The following is a 15865-nucleotide window of genomic DNA, read 5'->3' as shown; positions in this document are numbered from 1 at the left end:
ACTAATTAGTACTAAATAATTAGACAGTACACGGCTGCAGTAATTACGCAATTTCACTTGCCTATCTGCCCTCAGAGAGAATAAACACAAAGCAGTACATTACATTATTTTTCAAAATAGCAAATAAACTTATCAAATAGCTGTAGGGATGAATTTGAAGCAGAGAGCAAACACACAGAGTCGCACTCGAAGAAGTTCACAACAATAACATTATTTAAAAGATAAGGACAAGTGAAGTGGATACTGTAACTTTATGTTGTAGTTGTCATGGTCAAATTGGGAAGTTGCATGCATGCAGCCATTCCTCTTATTCGCGGTACTCATGCATGCCATCGGGCGCTCCGTCGATCAATCTTGGTGACCACACTGTCCACTGCCTGCCTGGCGGATGCGGAATTGTGGATTGCTATGGTAAGCCTGAGTTAATGTTTTTCCCATCGCACAGGGTAAGTGCCGGCCTGTAATTGTCGATGAAAAAACAGAAAGGAATATTAAAACACCCCCGAAAAAATATATAAGGTACGGTGTGTAGTGCAAAATTAAGACTTTCACTTTCAGAGGCGACAGTATTACATACAAGCATCGTTTCCAAGGTGCCTACTTTGAGTCTCTGTTTCCAGGATAATAATTAGCACACAGCAGGCCAGGGCCATGAAGACGGTCAAGGCAGGCACCATGAGTGAACCAACCTCCATGTAGCATACCTCTTTGAGACAGACAGACAAAGCATATCTAATTGTATGTAGCAAGCCACATAGCCGCAATTTTACATGAACCGCTGTCCGGACTCTGGCATAACACTACACCGGCTCAACCACTCCATACCACGACTAGGCAGGCATGTAGTTCTGCTGAGGTTGTTGTTGACTTGCTTACCTGTTTGCCACTCATGAAATGGCCATAGTTCTTCCGTAAATCCCAGTGAGTGACTGTGAAGATATTATGTAACTTTGGTCATCATGACTCATCATCGTATATTGGCAAACTCAATGTTGTTCATGCAGTCACAGTCTACTCTACACACAGTGAGTCCAAGGACATTTTGCATATTAAAAAATGCAACATAGTGGCCCCTGCAGTACAAGTACAATTTGTATTAAACAAGGTAAACAGAATAGACTTGAATTACATTTAGTGTGTAACAGAATAAATAATTACAGAACACATAGGATTCATTTCATGCACAACAAACAAACCGCAATTGCTTTCTTCAGGGCCAGACAACCAGTGTTGTCCACTGCATGCCATCTCATCATTCATTACCTGTTCCACTTTTTGTCAGCATCTGATTCTTAAGTGAAGGGCCACAGGGCAGCCTCTCGTGTCAATTTCAGGAGTAACAGTCAGCATAGTCAGTCATTCCAGTCCCACTTCTTTTGAGGGGACTCGTCTACGAAGCAACAGTTTCTTGATTCTGCGTAATCCGGCCATCTGTTTTGAGGGAAATGGATAGGGGGAGTCTGGAGGAGGAGGATAGAGGAGCATGACTGAGTTGTGAACTTGTGAACTTCAGGAATGCAGACAGCGGCACCTTCAATATAGAAATAAGACAAAGACAGTGCTGCTGATGGATTTGTTGTGATTAAAGTTTTGTTGTGCTAAAAGTTGCAAAACAAAGAAAGACACACAGAAATAAAAGTGAATAAGGACAGGAAAAAAGTAAGTATTTCAAGCCTAGGTGTCAGGGAAGTAAAGCTCGTCCTCAAACTCTGTGAATTGAACCGGGAGTAGGTCAGCTAACAGAGAAGAACTTCCGTCACCTAAGTCAGTGTCCTCTTCTTCCTGCGTGAATTCACATATTTCATAATCTGGGGGTATGAAGTGCTGATTCATCTTGATCATTGTTAACCTCTCCACATTTTTGGGCGAGAGGCGGGTCCTTTTTGAAGTTACAATGGTACCAGCAGCACTGGAAACACATTCAGAAGACACGCTTGCGAGTGGGGAAGCCAAATAATTTATAGCCAGCTTGGTGATCAGTGGCCATTGAGGCCTTTTCCCATACCAATACACCAATGGGTTCTGATCAAAGAAGACCTCTGTTGGGTCATCCAGATAGGCCTGCACCATCCACTCAAGGTCCTCCAGGGGTGCTCCACTTTGCGTACCATCTGTTGCCTTTGCATCAACACTGGAACGAGCAAACCCTTGATGAGTTATCCAATCCGCTTTAGACAATATTATGGCTGGGCCTGGTGCAGGTGATGATACGGTTGCTGGTGTCGGGAACGGCTCTGAGGGAAAGTGACTGCCTTCGGCCACAGAAGTGGACATTGACGCCGGATGGCCAGCTGCTTCAGTAGTACTTGTGGTGGTTCCTTCAATTTCCTGCCGCTCTTTTTCTAACCGAGTGGCTGACAGAGCTAGCCAATGTTTGTACTTGGAAACATCTGCTTCATAAAAAGGAATGAATGTATTGCTGGCCAGTGCCTTTTTGTACCGTGGATCCAGAATAGTGGCACAAACGTAATGTTGTTCTGAATGTATTGCTTTAAGCCTTGCATTGTCAACTAGGCGGCTTAATAAGCTCTCCGCCAACTGATATGTGTCTTGTTTTTCAGCATCAACTCAGAACGTTGAAGACACCGCCTTCAGTTGGTGCTCTAGCATGCGCAACAATGGGATGGCATTGTCCAAAGTACAGTCCTCTCTGCTGACTTCATGCGTGAAGACCTCAAAAGGACGAAGCATGTCTGTCAGGCTTTTAACAAGGTCCCATTCCTCCACCTCTAGCCTCATGTCTTTCATAGAAGCACCCCGAGCGTGAAAGACATACTGCTCAAACAGACACTCGAGCATGTAGAAGGTTAAGTTCCAACGTGTTGCCACAGCCTGGATGAGTCCTTTGACTGGCACTCTACGGTCATGTTGAATGATCCTCAGCTGCTTCCGGGTCTTAAAAGAATGGCTGAAATGTGTGCAGATTCTTCGTCAGGTGGTCAGTAACTTGCTGACTGTGTTTTCTTTTTTCAAGAAATCTTGAACAATAATGTTAATGCCGTGCGCCAAACACAGCACTCTAAAATAGCCACCATCAGCCATGGCCTTAACTATATTACTGCTATTATCCATGGAAACATAACCAATCATGTGCCTTCTTGGCTGCAGCCATTCAAAGACCTTACTGTTAAACTCCTCCAAAATGTTTACTGCAGTATGAGATTTCTCCATGGCAAACATGGCTACTGTTGCATGTTTGCGAGTAGCTTGAAAAATTGTGACAATGTCAACACCTGCAGCTATCTTCTCTGTAACCCCCGCAAAAGAGACCCAGTGTGCAGTGATGACCATGTAATCAACGGCTTGGCAACTGGTCCACGTGTCTGTTGTCAGGTGGATAGTGTGAAGAGTACTGTTCTGCAAAGCTGCCCCAACCACGCTAAGCACATCTTGATGTAGTGCTGGAACCGCAACTCTGGTAAAATGGGACCGGCTAGGAACCTTCCATTTAGGGCAGACTGTTGCAAGAAATTCTAGAAAACCCACCCGCTCAACGAAAGAAAAAGGAAGAAGGTCCAGCGCTAACATTTTATCCAGCATTGCATTATACAGACGTGCCATTGGGTGGTTGCTTTCCAATGGCGCCTCTGACCAAAACATGCTTTTAATGGTGGTCTGCACCGTTTTCAAATGTGATGATGATCCAGACTTCTTCAACCCAGTTAGGCTCATTGATGTACTATTTCGCATTGGTGTCTCCACCAGACTCTTACTGTGCCGCCTAGATGTTGCTGGGGTAGAGGGTGTGGGCGCTACCACTGCAGTGCTGCTGCCAGGGGTACTGTGTGTACCAGAAACAATGTCTCTCGCTTCTTCACCTCCCCCTGCACAATCAGCTCCTTGTCATCAGATGCAATATCAATGGCTACATTTGGATTTGTACTTTTGGTTTTCCTGGAGTTACTTAGGTGCGCCTCCCACTGGATAATGTGGTGTTTTTGGGGATGATCTCTCTGGCCTCCGGTACCATAGTTGGTACCAAGCTTACCCCGACTAACTACTTGTTTACAAATTGAACAAATAACTTGGTTTGCCGCCTTTTTGCTAATACTAAAGAAGTCCCAAACTGGGAAGTTGAGATTTCTGTTGGTGGTGGAGGTGATACTTTCAATGCCAAATTAAGTGGAGGATGGGCGTGGCGGAATTTGACTCTGTTGTGCACTTACAGCACCACTACTTGAGGTAATGGAGGTCGAGCTGGATGGAGGTCCCTGCCGGCCCTTCTGAAGAGAAAATATGGAAGTTGTAGGTCGTGTTGGTATAGTAGTTACCTGTGTTGGTGGTGGTAACATTGCCACGCCGCCCACATCCCGCTCAGCATTTCGGGATAGGGTAAAAATGTCTGTCTGCTGCATGTCCGCTGGTGCTGGAGTGACGACTGTGATGACTGGGTCGTCATCATTAGACCCTTCATCGGCAGCAGAATACACCACTTCTACTTCTTCTTCATCATCACCCATAACTGAAAGCCTTGCGGGAACCTTCCTTTTCCCTAGCTTTGTCGGCTCATGGTGTGCCTCCCTCTCAGACTGAATTGGTGGGTGCCAATCAAGATATAGATCATCAGAAGGAAGGGGGCTTGAAGAAGAAGTTGTACTAGCCCTCCTTTTCCTTGCTGGGGATCTGGAAGACAATGGGACATCAGGAGTGGCTTGCTCGGCTGATGCCTCAGCATGAATCTCGATTTCCTGATATGCCTCTACTTCTGGAGGAACAAGTATTGTGGGCAGTTGTACCTCTCCTTGTGCCTCTCCTTTTGCCTCTCCTTGCGCTGCCGCCTCTCCTTGCTCCTCTCCTTGTGCCTCTCCTTGCGCCGCCGCCTCTCCTTGAGCCTCTCCTTGTTGCGCCAGTGGTTGTCATTGCGGCTGTGGTTGAACACTCTCCAGATGAGTTACACCCTGCGGTGATTGGATGCTAGTTTGCGATGAGTCAACGCCAACATCACTGGTTGATTTTGAAAGAGCAATTAAAGTGGCTGCCTCTGCGGCACTCATGTGCTTGGGCCTAACTTGGCATGGTGGCACTGAGACCAATGATGCGGAGGTGCTGCTCCCAGCTTGGTACCCGCCAGACACCTCTGCTGCAGGCATAGTTATTTCCCCAAAAAAAGTGTCGGTCGGCACACCAGTCTCCTTGGTAAGTGGCGCCACTTGCTTCTTCTGCTCCTTCTTACTGGCAGTGGCACTGGCTACCTTTCTTTGGGCCCATCTTCTTCAGATGTCAGAACAGCAGGACGCAGTTGCACGAGTTGCAGAGTTGTCTGTGGCCACAAGTAGCATCACGTGATGTTGTGCACACACCGCAGCAAGGACTTCTTCCTGGCACTACAACAAGTGATGATGATGAGGATGATTCCTGGTTCTCAGTCTTTTTCTGCACCTAAAAGAAAAGAAGCCAGAGGAACATCAGTTAAATAAATGTTGCATATGTCGTGCTTCAATTAGTTAATACTATTGCAACTAGGCATTTATTATTATTAACCCAAAACACCCATAAACGGAAAGACCCAAAATAAAAATTGAAATTCTAATCAAAAATGGATGTTTAAATTAATAGAAGAGAGACCAGACAGAAAGAGTTATTTCGTGCACCCATTCATAACCCTAGGCCTACTGGCCCGCAAGCTTGCCAGCCTATGGCAAAAACTGCCTGTCCTCAATATGCCCCCCACCCACATGGCCAGGCCCTGGACCAGGCCCCAACAACACCCATAAAAAAACGAAATACACACAAAGATCACCTCAATCCAATGCCATCCATGCCCTAAATAAAGTTTAAATTCAAGAGACCCCACAGAAAGACTTTGTCCATGCACCACTGACTGCCCCTGGGCATAATGGATGAAAGCAAGGCAGACTGGGTGCAAGCCTATGGTAGAAAGCACACTGCCTGGCTTCAAAATGGCCCCTAGACCCCCACCCACATGGCCTGGCCCTGGACCGGGCCTCAAAATGGCCCCCACCCACGTGGCCAGGCCCTGGACCAGGCCCCAACAACAACCATAGAAAAACGAAATACACACAAAAATCACCTTAATCCAATGCCATCCATGCCCTAAATGGTGTTTAAATTCAAGAGACCCCACAGAAAGACTTGGTTCATGCACCACTGACTACCCCTGGTTATAATGGATGAAAGCAAGGCAGACTGGGTGCAGGCCTATGGCAGAAAGCACAATGCCCGGCTTCAAAATGGCCCATAGACCCCCACCCACATAGCCAGGCCCTGGACCAGGCCCCTACACCACCCATAAAAAAACGAAATACACACAAAAATCACCTCAATCCAATGCCATTCATGCCCTAAATGATTTTTAAATTCAAGAGACCCCACAGAAAGACTTGGTCCAAAAAACTTCCACATATAACAGTGAGCTATTCAATTCCATGCCATCCATGCGGTAAATGATATTTAAGTGCAACAAAACTCACAGAAACAGTTGTATCATGCACCCATGACTAACCCTGGGCCTATTGGATACTGTGGCTACCCACAATATATTTTTTTTAAAGTTATGAAAAAGTTTATAAATTGTAGTTGCAGCACCGCAATGCCCCAAACAAACAACACTAACTTACTTGTAAAATCTCAAATCCAAAAGTGATCCAAACAAAAATTCCTCAAATACAAATATCCAGCAGCAGCCACAAAGAGTAATCTTTCCAGCTCCAGATCCAAATGAAAAGTGACTAGGACATGGACAAAGCACTGGGAGGAGCAAGAACATGAAGTTGGAGACTCTGGGGCACTTCCTTCATCCCAGCCCCACAAAAATAGACTTCTTGCACAAAAAAGTGCAGCCAAATGTCAATCGGAGGAGTTATTCTGATCAAATCATCATTTTCAGAAGGTTTATGTGCAAGCGATAGATTTTTTGTGCAGAATTACAATTTTTGCGACTTCGGGAAAGCGAGCTGTTTGAATCTCCCGCCGGATGTCAGATGCGCCTCTCATCTATGTGTTCGCTATTGTTTTTTCTCGCGATATGTGATCGCGTGCCCTTATGACGTATTTGCGTGATCTCAAAGTCTCGCAGTGCAAGATGGCGGGACTCCAGGACTATAACACCAAGCATCCATACTGTCCCTGGGTGGGCCGCCCTCTGTGATACCCAGTGCTATAACACCAATCATCCATACTATACCTGGGTGGGATGCCCTCTATGAGATCCAGTACTAAAACGCCAAGCATCTCTACTGAACCGGCGTGGGCCACCCTCCATGAGACCCAGTACTATAAAACCAAGCATCAGTACTGTAACTGGGTGGGCGGCCCCTTGAGACCCAGTACTATAATACCAAGCATCCATTGTGTACCTGGGTGGGCCGACCTCTGTGATGCCCAGTACTATAATACCAAGCATCCATACTGTACCTGGGTGGGCTGCCCTCTGTGATACCCAGTGCTATAACACCAAGCATCCATGGCGGGCTGCCCTCTATGAGACCCGGTAATAAAACACCAAGCATCTCTACTGAACTGGCGTGGGCCACCCACTATAAAACCCAGTACTATAAAACCAAGCATCCATACTGTTCCTGGGTGGGCAGCACTCTGAGACCCATTACTATAACACCAAGAATCCATACTGTACCTGGGTGGGCTGCCCTCTGTGAGTCCCTGTACTATAATACCAAGCATCTGTACTGAACCTAGTTGGGCCACCATCTATGAGACCCAGTACTATAAAACCAAGCATCTGTACTGTACATGCATGGGCTTATAACACCAAACATCTGTCCTGTATCTGGGTGGGCAGTCCTCTGTGTGACCCAGTACTATTACACCAGCCATCCATACTGTACATGGGTTGGCTGCCCTCGGTGAGACCCTGTAATATAACACCAAGCATACGTACTGTACCTTGGTCGGTGGCCCTCTGTGAGTCCCAGTACAACAACACCAAGCATCCGTACTGTACCCGGGCGGACTGCACTCTGTTAGACCCAGTACTATGATACCAAGCATCAGTACTGTACCTGGGTAGCAAGCCTTCTGAGACCCAGTACTATAACACCAAGCAACCGTACTGTACCTGGGTGGGCTGTCCTCTGAGACCCTGTACTATAAAACGAAGCATCTGTATAATACCGGGGTGAGCTGCCCTCTGTGTTTCCCAGTAATATAACACAACGCATCCATACTGTACATGGGTGGGCTGCCCTCTGAGACCAAGTACTATATCTCCAAGCATATGTACTGCACCTGGGTGGGTCACCCTCTATGAGACCCATTACTATAACACCAAGCATCCGTACTGTACCTGAGTGTGCTGCCCTCTATGAGACCCAGTACTATAACACCAATCATTCATACTGCACATGGGTGGGTCACCCTCTATGAGACCCAGTACTATAACACCAAGCATCCGTACTGTACCTAGGTGCGCTGTCCTCTATGAGACCCTGTACTATAACACCAAGCATCTGTACTGTACCTGGGTGGGACGCCCTCTGTGATACCCAGTTCTATAATACCAAGTATCCATACTGTACATGGGTGTGCTGCACTCTATGAGACCCAGGACTATAACACCAAGCATTGAACTGTACCTGGGTTGGCTGCCCTCTGAGACCCAGTACTATAACACCAGGCATCTGTACTGTACCTGGGTGGGCTGCCCTCTAAGATCCAGTACAATAACACCAAGCATCTGTACTGTACCTGGCTGGGCTGCACTCTTTGAGACCCAGTACTATGACACCAAGCATCCATACTGTACCTGGGTGGGCCGCCCTCTGTGAGACCCAGTACTATAACACCAAGCATCCGTACTGTACCTGGGTGGACCGCCCTATGTGAGACCCAGGACTATATCACCAAGAATCTGTACTATACCTGGGTGTGCTGCACTCTTTGATACTCAGTACTATAACACCAAGCATCTGTTCTGTACCTGAGTGGGTTGCCCTCTGTGAGACCCAGTACTATGACAGCATGCATCCCAACTGTACCTGGGTGGTTTGCCCTCTGTGACACCCAGTACTATAAAACCAGGTATCCATACTACACGTGGGTGGGCTGCCCTCTGAGACCCAGTACTATATCTCCAAGCATATGTACTGTAACTTGGTGGGCTGCCCTCTATGAGACCCAGTACTATAACACCAAGCATCCAACCTGCACCTGGGTCGGTGGCCCTCTGTGGGACCCAGTACTATATAACACAAAGCATCCGTACTGTACCTGGTTGGACCGCCCTCTGTGAGACCCAGTACTATAACACCAAGCATCTGTACTGTACCTGGGTGGGCTTCCCTTTGTGAGACCCAGTACTATATTACCAAGCATCGGTACTGTACATGGGAGCGCTACCCTCTGTGACTCACATTACTGTAACACCAAGCATCCATACTTTAACTGGGTGGGCCGCCATCTGTGAGACCCAGTACTATAACACCATGCATCCGTACTATACCTGAGTGGGGTGCCCTCTATGAGACCCAGTACTATAACACCAAGCATCCATATTGTACCTGGGTGGGCTGCCCTCTGAAACCCAAGTACTATAATACCAAGCATCTGTACTGTACCTGGGAAGGCTGCCCTCTGAGACCCAGTACTATATCACCAAGCCTCCATACTGTACCTGGGTGGTTTGCCCTCTGTAAGACCCAGTACTATAACAACAAGAATCCGTACTCTATCTGGATGGGCTGCCCTCTTTGAGACCCAGTACTATAACACCCAGCATCTGTACTGTACCTGAGTGGGTGCCCTATGTGAGACCCAGTACTATAACACGAACATCCGTACTGTACCTGGGTGGGTCGCCCTCTGTGAGACCCAGTGCTATAACACCATGCATTCATACTGTACATGGATTGGCTGCCCTTGGTGAGACCCTGTAATATAACACTCAGCATACGTACTGTACCTTGGTGGGCAGCCCTCTGTGAGTCCCAGTACAATAACACCAAGCATCCGTACTGTACCTTGGTGGGCGGCCCTCTGTGCGTTCCAGTACGATTAACACCAAGCATCTGTTCTGTACCTTGGTGGGCTTCCCTCTGTGAGACCCAGTACTATAACACCAAACATCCGTACTGTACCTGGGCGGGATGCTCTCTGTGAGACCCAGTACTATGACACAAAGCATCCGTACTGTACCCAGGTGGGCTGCCCTCTTTGAGACCCAGTACTATAAAACCAACATCCATACTGTACCTGGGTGGGTTGCCTTCTGTGAGAACCAGTACTATAACACAAAGCATCCGTACTGTACCTGGGTGGCTAGCCTTCTGTGAGAACCAGTACAATAACACCAAGCATCCATACTGTACCTGGGAAGCAAACCCTCTGAGACCCAGTACTATAACACCAATCATTCGTACTGCACCTGGGTGGGCTGTGCTCTATGAGACCCTGTACCATAACACAAAGCATCTGTACTATACCTAGGTGGGCTGCCCTCTGTGATACCCAGTTCTATAATACCAAGCATCTGTTCTATAGCTTGGTGGGCTGCCCTCTGTATGTCCCAGTAATATAACACCACACATCCGTTCTGTACCTGGGTGAGCTGCCCTCGGAGACCCAGTACGATATCTCCAAGCATATGTACTGTACCTTGGTGGGCTGCCCTCTGTGTGACCCAGTACTATAACACCAAGAATCTGTACTGTACCTGGGTCGGCGGCCTTCTGTGAGACTCAGTACTATAAAATGAAGCATCCATACTGTACCTGGGTGGGCTGCACTCTTTGAGACCCAGTACAATAACACCAAGCATCTGTACTGTACCTTGGTGGGATGCCCTCTGTGATACCCAGTACTATAACAACAAGCATCCGTACTGTACCTGGGTTGGCTGCCCTTTGTGAGACCCAGTACTATAACACCAAGCGTCTGTACTGCACCTGGGTGGGCTGTACTCTGTGACTCAGTACTATAACACCAAGCATCTGTACTGCACCTGGGTGGGCTGCCCTCTGTGAGACCCAGTACTATAACACCAAGCATCTGTACTGCACCTGGGTGGGCTGCCCTCTGTGAGACCCAGTACTATAACACCAAGCATCCGTACTGTACCTGGGTTGGCTGCCCTCTGTGAGACCCAGTACTATAACACCAAGCATCAGTACTGTATCCGGGTTGGCTGCCGTCAGTGAGGCCCAGTACTATAACACCAAGCATCTGTACTGTGCTCGGTTGGGCTGCCCTCTGAGACCTAGTACTATATCACCAAGCCTCCATACTGTACCTGGGTGGACTAGCCTCTGAGACCCAGTACTATATCATCAAGCATCTGTACTGCACCTGGGTGGACTGCCCTCTGTGAGACCCAGTAATATAATACCAAGCATACACACTGTACCTTTGTGTGCTTCCCTCTGTGAGAACTATAACACCAAGCATATGTACTGTCCCTGGGTGGGCTGCCCTCTGTGAGACCCAGTACTATAACACCAAGCATATGTACTGTCCCTGGGTGGGCTGCCCTCTGTGAGACCCAGTACTATAACACCAAGAGTTCGTACTGTACCTGGGTGGGCTGCCCTCTGTGAGACTCAGTACTATAACACCAAGCATCCGTACTGTACCTGGGTGAATAGAAGGAGGATGTCTTTACAAGGGGTCTCATTCACCTATTTTTCCCACTACTAAAGGAAAAAGTTTGACAGCCCCTGACTGACCATCCATTTGACAGTGGGAGGAATTAGCTTTTCTTGTACACGTCTGATCAGAGAGTACTGAACCGTGACAGCTGCTGTTTTGATTATTTATACCATGTTTTTAATTACTCTTAGCAATAAATCTATAGAATGAGTGTTTTATTTACCCCTCCTTCTCTTTCTCGCACCTTCTTAGCCTCAGTGAGTTTTTGATATCCGGTGCTTCCTGTGCAGCTCTGCCCACTGCCCTTCGCTGCAGCCGCTCTTTGCTGGAACTGAAGTTGACTCGCAATAGACTGGGTGACGCTGGTGCGACCCTGATCTCTGACGCCCTGAAGCACCCAGACACCCGGCTGCTGAAAATCACGTAAGGAGCAGAGGGCGGTGGAGGTTAGCTTTTCTGTATCATCTGCATTTTCTATTTTTCTTTGTCTTTATTGGCCATCAGTAGAGCCTCTCTCCTCCACATGTTTGTCTTGCAGGAGGATTTGTAGTATCAGCAACCCAAGAATGGAATAGAATAGTGTTCCCAAAGGATGCATGTCTGAGTCATTCCTTTACACTGCTTTGTTCCGTGCACCACAGGCCCACCTTACCAGTGATTGTTTAGGGACCGCTCTCTGCTTTTCAGTGACATTAAATGGGGACCCTCCTATTACAGAGTGAGGAGTCACTGTGTATATCCAACTCATCTTCCGAAGATTCCTTTTCCGATCCAAACAATTCACTCTTGATCTTTAAACATTTCCCTTTTCCTTCCGGTTCACTCTTGTAGTGTGGCCTAAGCCTGGTTTGCACACATTGTTATGTTAGCATGGGTTTTTAGAACGTTGAAAGGCCATTTTACCTTTTGCTGCTTTTGCACATGACACTGCATATAGTTGTTTTTGTAAGTTAAGCTATGTGAATGTCTTCACATGAGAAACACTTGTTTTGACCTCCCTAGACTTACATCGTGACCCTAGTCTGCACAGTGAGTGCCCGAGCCACCAAGGTTATCATAACATAGTAGCTGTTGTTCAAACTGATCGGCTCACTTAGTTAGACACAACACAGGGCAGCTGCGAAGTACACTGAAATTCTGGCACCTTTATTATTATATGACATCCATGATTTCACACACTTGGAAGATTGTCGTTTCCAGTGCTGCAGAGAGTTTTTGCTGTTCCTGATGTGATTCACTACTGCTGATCTTAGGGGTATGGGGGTCCCCCAAACAAGCCTAAGAGAACTTCTTTAGTTTATAAAACATAGTTCCTAGCTAGGGAGGATGTTTTAACTAGGTGCTATACGACCTGTTTTCACCATCAATTTGTAATATGATTTCTCCCTTTGTGTTTTATGGAATTGTAACAATGCTGACCATATTATTTCTGATCATATGTCTGCTTATGTTGTCAAAGATACTGCACCTGAGAGCACATCATTAAAATACATATTTTAACCTTACCTGTGTCCCTTTTTTACTCCTGTTGTGGACTGGTATTAGAGTATAACGAAAGAATGTTCTCATTTCCCACCATTCCAGAGTTTATCCTAGGTCGCATGTTCTGGGTTGTCTAATCATTGGTGGCTTTGCTATAGGATGAAGAGCTAATATGACACTGATTCTAGCTGGTTAGGGTTTTCTAGGCACTAAGGTGAGTTCTGGTAAACCACAATTCACTGAGGTCCTGGTTCTCTGTGCACAGTTCTGTGTGGGAGCAGAATCCTTGCGACATGGGGCACCTAACGCTGTGGTCTTAATTTGAGACTCTCGAGTAGTGCTTATATCAGTCCACGACCCCCTCACTATTGTTTCCAGTTGACAGTGGTGCAGGGATAAACCTGCCTATCGTTAAATAGGTCTATTCAAGCCTGATAATTTAAAACGGGTTTTGTTTGAATTACTACCCAGTTGTGCTTTAATTCTTTGCATTGTACTATTTATTTCTGTGTCGTTATGGCCGCTGAAATCCCAGTATACAGTCGCTTGGCTGTGTGCAAACACTTGCAGGATAACAACGTCACCTTAGAAGGCATGGCAGTGGTTTTTGATGTATCTGCTGATGCGGCACACTCGTTTGAGCTATTTTACTCTTTGGTTAAATTTTCTGTGATTGTTGCTAATACTAATGTGTTTCATTCTTACACACACACTGCTGTGCCTGCGGAAGACACTCCATATAGAACATAGGAAATTAAGATTTCTGCTTGGCAGCGCAGCATTTGGTTTAATGGTGCCCTCCCCCACATGCTCCCAGCAGTCACAATGTGACCGTTGTCGATTCCAGGAGCTTCCTGGCCTGTATTAGCTGGTTATACTCCGCACCCTAATGCAGCGCGGCTTTCAGCTGTTGAATTGCGGCCACTTTATGCTTCTGCGGTAACTGTTATATGGGGTCTGGTACATTATATTTTTCGCAACCTCCCGGGTGGGGCCCCTGGAGGTGCGGCACATCCAGTTGGACCGAATGGGATGAAGCTAAGTCCCGTTATGGTTAATGCGATTATGGGCAAGCGTCCCCAGGATAAGGATGAGATGCCTTTCTGGCTTGCCGAGAAATTTGACCAACTGGTTTTTCCTAATACCACTCCTGTGGAAAAACACAGGATCCTGACCATTAGTTTGCAGAAAGACTTAGTGCCAGACGTAGCTGACTGTACCACATGGGGTGTAATTTTTGCAGCAGGTTATACTAGATGCTTCAGCACACAATCTATGGCTATCCTACCCTCTGTCATTAAGCGCGTTCAAGATTAACACAGGCCAGAGGCGGCTGTTGAATTCGGAATGTGACTCCTGGGAGCGTTTGATATGGTTCGCACTTGTCCTTGCTAATGTTAAGGGAGATGTGGTAAGCTTCCAGGTGTCTAAAGCGTTACACTATATTCCAGAGGTAGAGAAACCCCGTCAGTTACCGAGAATTATTACGGAAGTTTATAAGGCCATTTGGCGTAATAGTTTGGGTGTTAAGTCTTTCGCTAAAAAGAAACTCAGCAGCAAACTCAGTTGGCGTCTTCTGATAAAGATAATCGCCAGAACGTTCCGAAACAAAATTGGAGTACGAATAAGAAACCGGGGAAGCAGCAGCAGAAACAGGGGTCCCGTCCTGCTTTGCCAGTGCCTGTGCCTACTGAGCGCACTACAATTAAGTCACCTGAAAGATTTCAGGTTCCTGATCAACGTTCTCCTCGCTCTTTGCAGGAAACATCGGTCTCACCAACCGGTGGAGGAGACGACAGCAGAGGACAGAGTACGCAACAGAGCCATGAGCAGCCCCTCAAGGCCGACGGAAAAGGCAAGCAGGACGACACACCGCGTCAAACACCTCAGTTTCAAAAGAAGAAAGTTGCAGCTTTAACAGCGAGATATGCCACAGATAGTGAAAACGCAGCTTCGGAATCTGACATGGGCGCTGACGCGGCGGAGATTACATTCGTACGAGAGACGCTGCGTCCACTACTGAAGGTGACCGCGACTGACACCTTCATTGTAGTAGAGACAGCTGACACTAGAGTGGCTCCCCCTAAAAGGCTTTTTGAAGATGACCTTTTAAATGAAGGTGACATATAACGTTCTATAGAAGGTTTTATTTGGAAAATCTGACTACTACTTATGACATTTTGTTGGCGGAGGTCGACTGGCTCCCACCTTTTGTGATCCTCCCGAGTTTCGCACACACAGTGCCGAGGGAGCAGGCCCAGCGTTTCGCAGAAGATTGGGCTAAGGTGCTTGCACCAGCTTTGTACCGTACTCACTGTGGATGGGACAAATTTTCCCCCCAACATGAGATACCATTGTGGTCTATGCCACAGCCTCAACTCCAATACCCCATGCGGCGTGTAGCGAAAGCTCCCGTGTCAGAAATCCTTGAACAATTAGAATATCAAGATGTGATTGAAACATGTGTGTCTCAGATGAATAACCCTTTTTTTACTGTGACTAAGCCTGATGCCTCGTACCATTTGGTGTTGGATTACCGGCACTTAAACTCACATTGTCGTACGTGCGCGGTACAAAACACTCACAGTTCTGCCCCTGTGGATAGTCTTGTACGCAAAATGTTTAAAACCACACTTGACATATCCAATAGCTTTTTTGGCCACAACCTGTCCTCTATTAGTAGTCAATGGACAGCTTTTACCACGCCACTTTTGTCGTTTGGTGATGTGCTATGAAAACAGTCCAGGCGTATTTGCCACCCGCATAGTCTCTCTCCTAGAGAAACTCGACCCAGATGTATGTTCGTATCTGTGTCGCGTTGACC

At 47.0% G+C, this 15865-nt stretch overlaps 1 protein-coding gene across 3 annotated transcripts in view; it reads left to right on the top strand.

Annotated features, from left to right (window-relative positions):
* LOC147709940 (NACHT, LRR and PYD domains-containing protein 12-like) overlaps positions 1-15865 on the top strand; it is a 521467-nt gene that overhangs the window by 438402 nt on the left and 67200 nt on the right. For all 3 annotated transcript variants that reach the window (XM_086928353.1, XM_086928352.1, XM_086928351.1), the window contains exon 9: positions 11812-11982. In XM_086928353.1, the coding sequence (XP_086784479.1) occupies positions 11812-11982 (171 nt within the window). The remainder of the gene's footprint in view (positions 1-11811; positions 11983-15865) is intronic.

The sequence above is a fragment of the Lissotriton vulgaris genome, chromosome 6, assembly GCF_964263255.1.
Source record: "Lissotriton vulgaris chromosome 6, aLisVul1.2, whole genome shotgun sequence".
NCBI classification, from domain to species: Eukaryota; Metazoa; Chordata; class Amphibia; order Caudata; family Salamandridae; genus Lissotriton; species Lissotriton vulgaris.
Note: the sequence above shows the minus strand (reverse complement) of the source record. Positions and strands in the feature narration are given on the sequence as shown.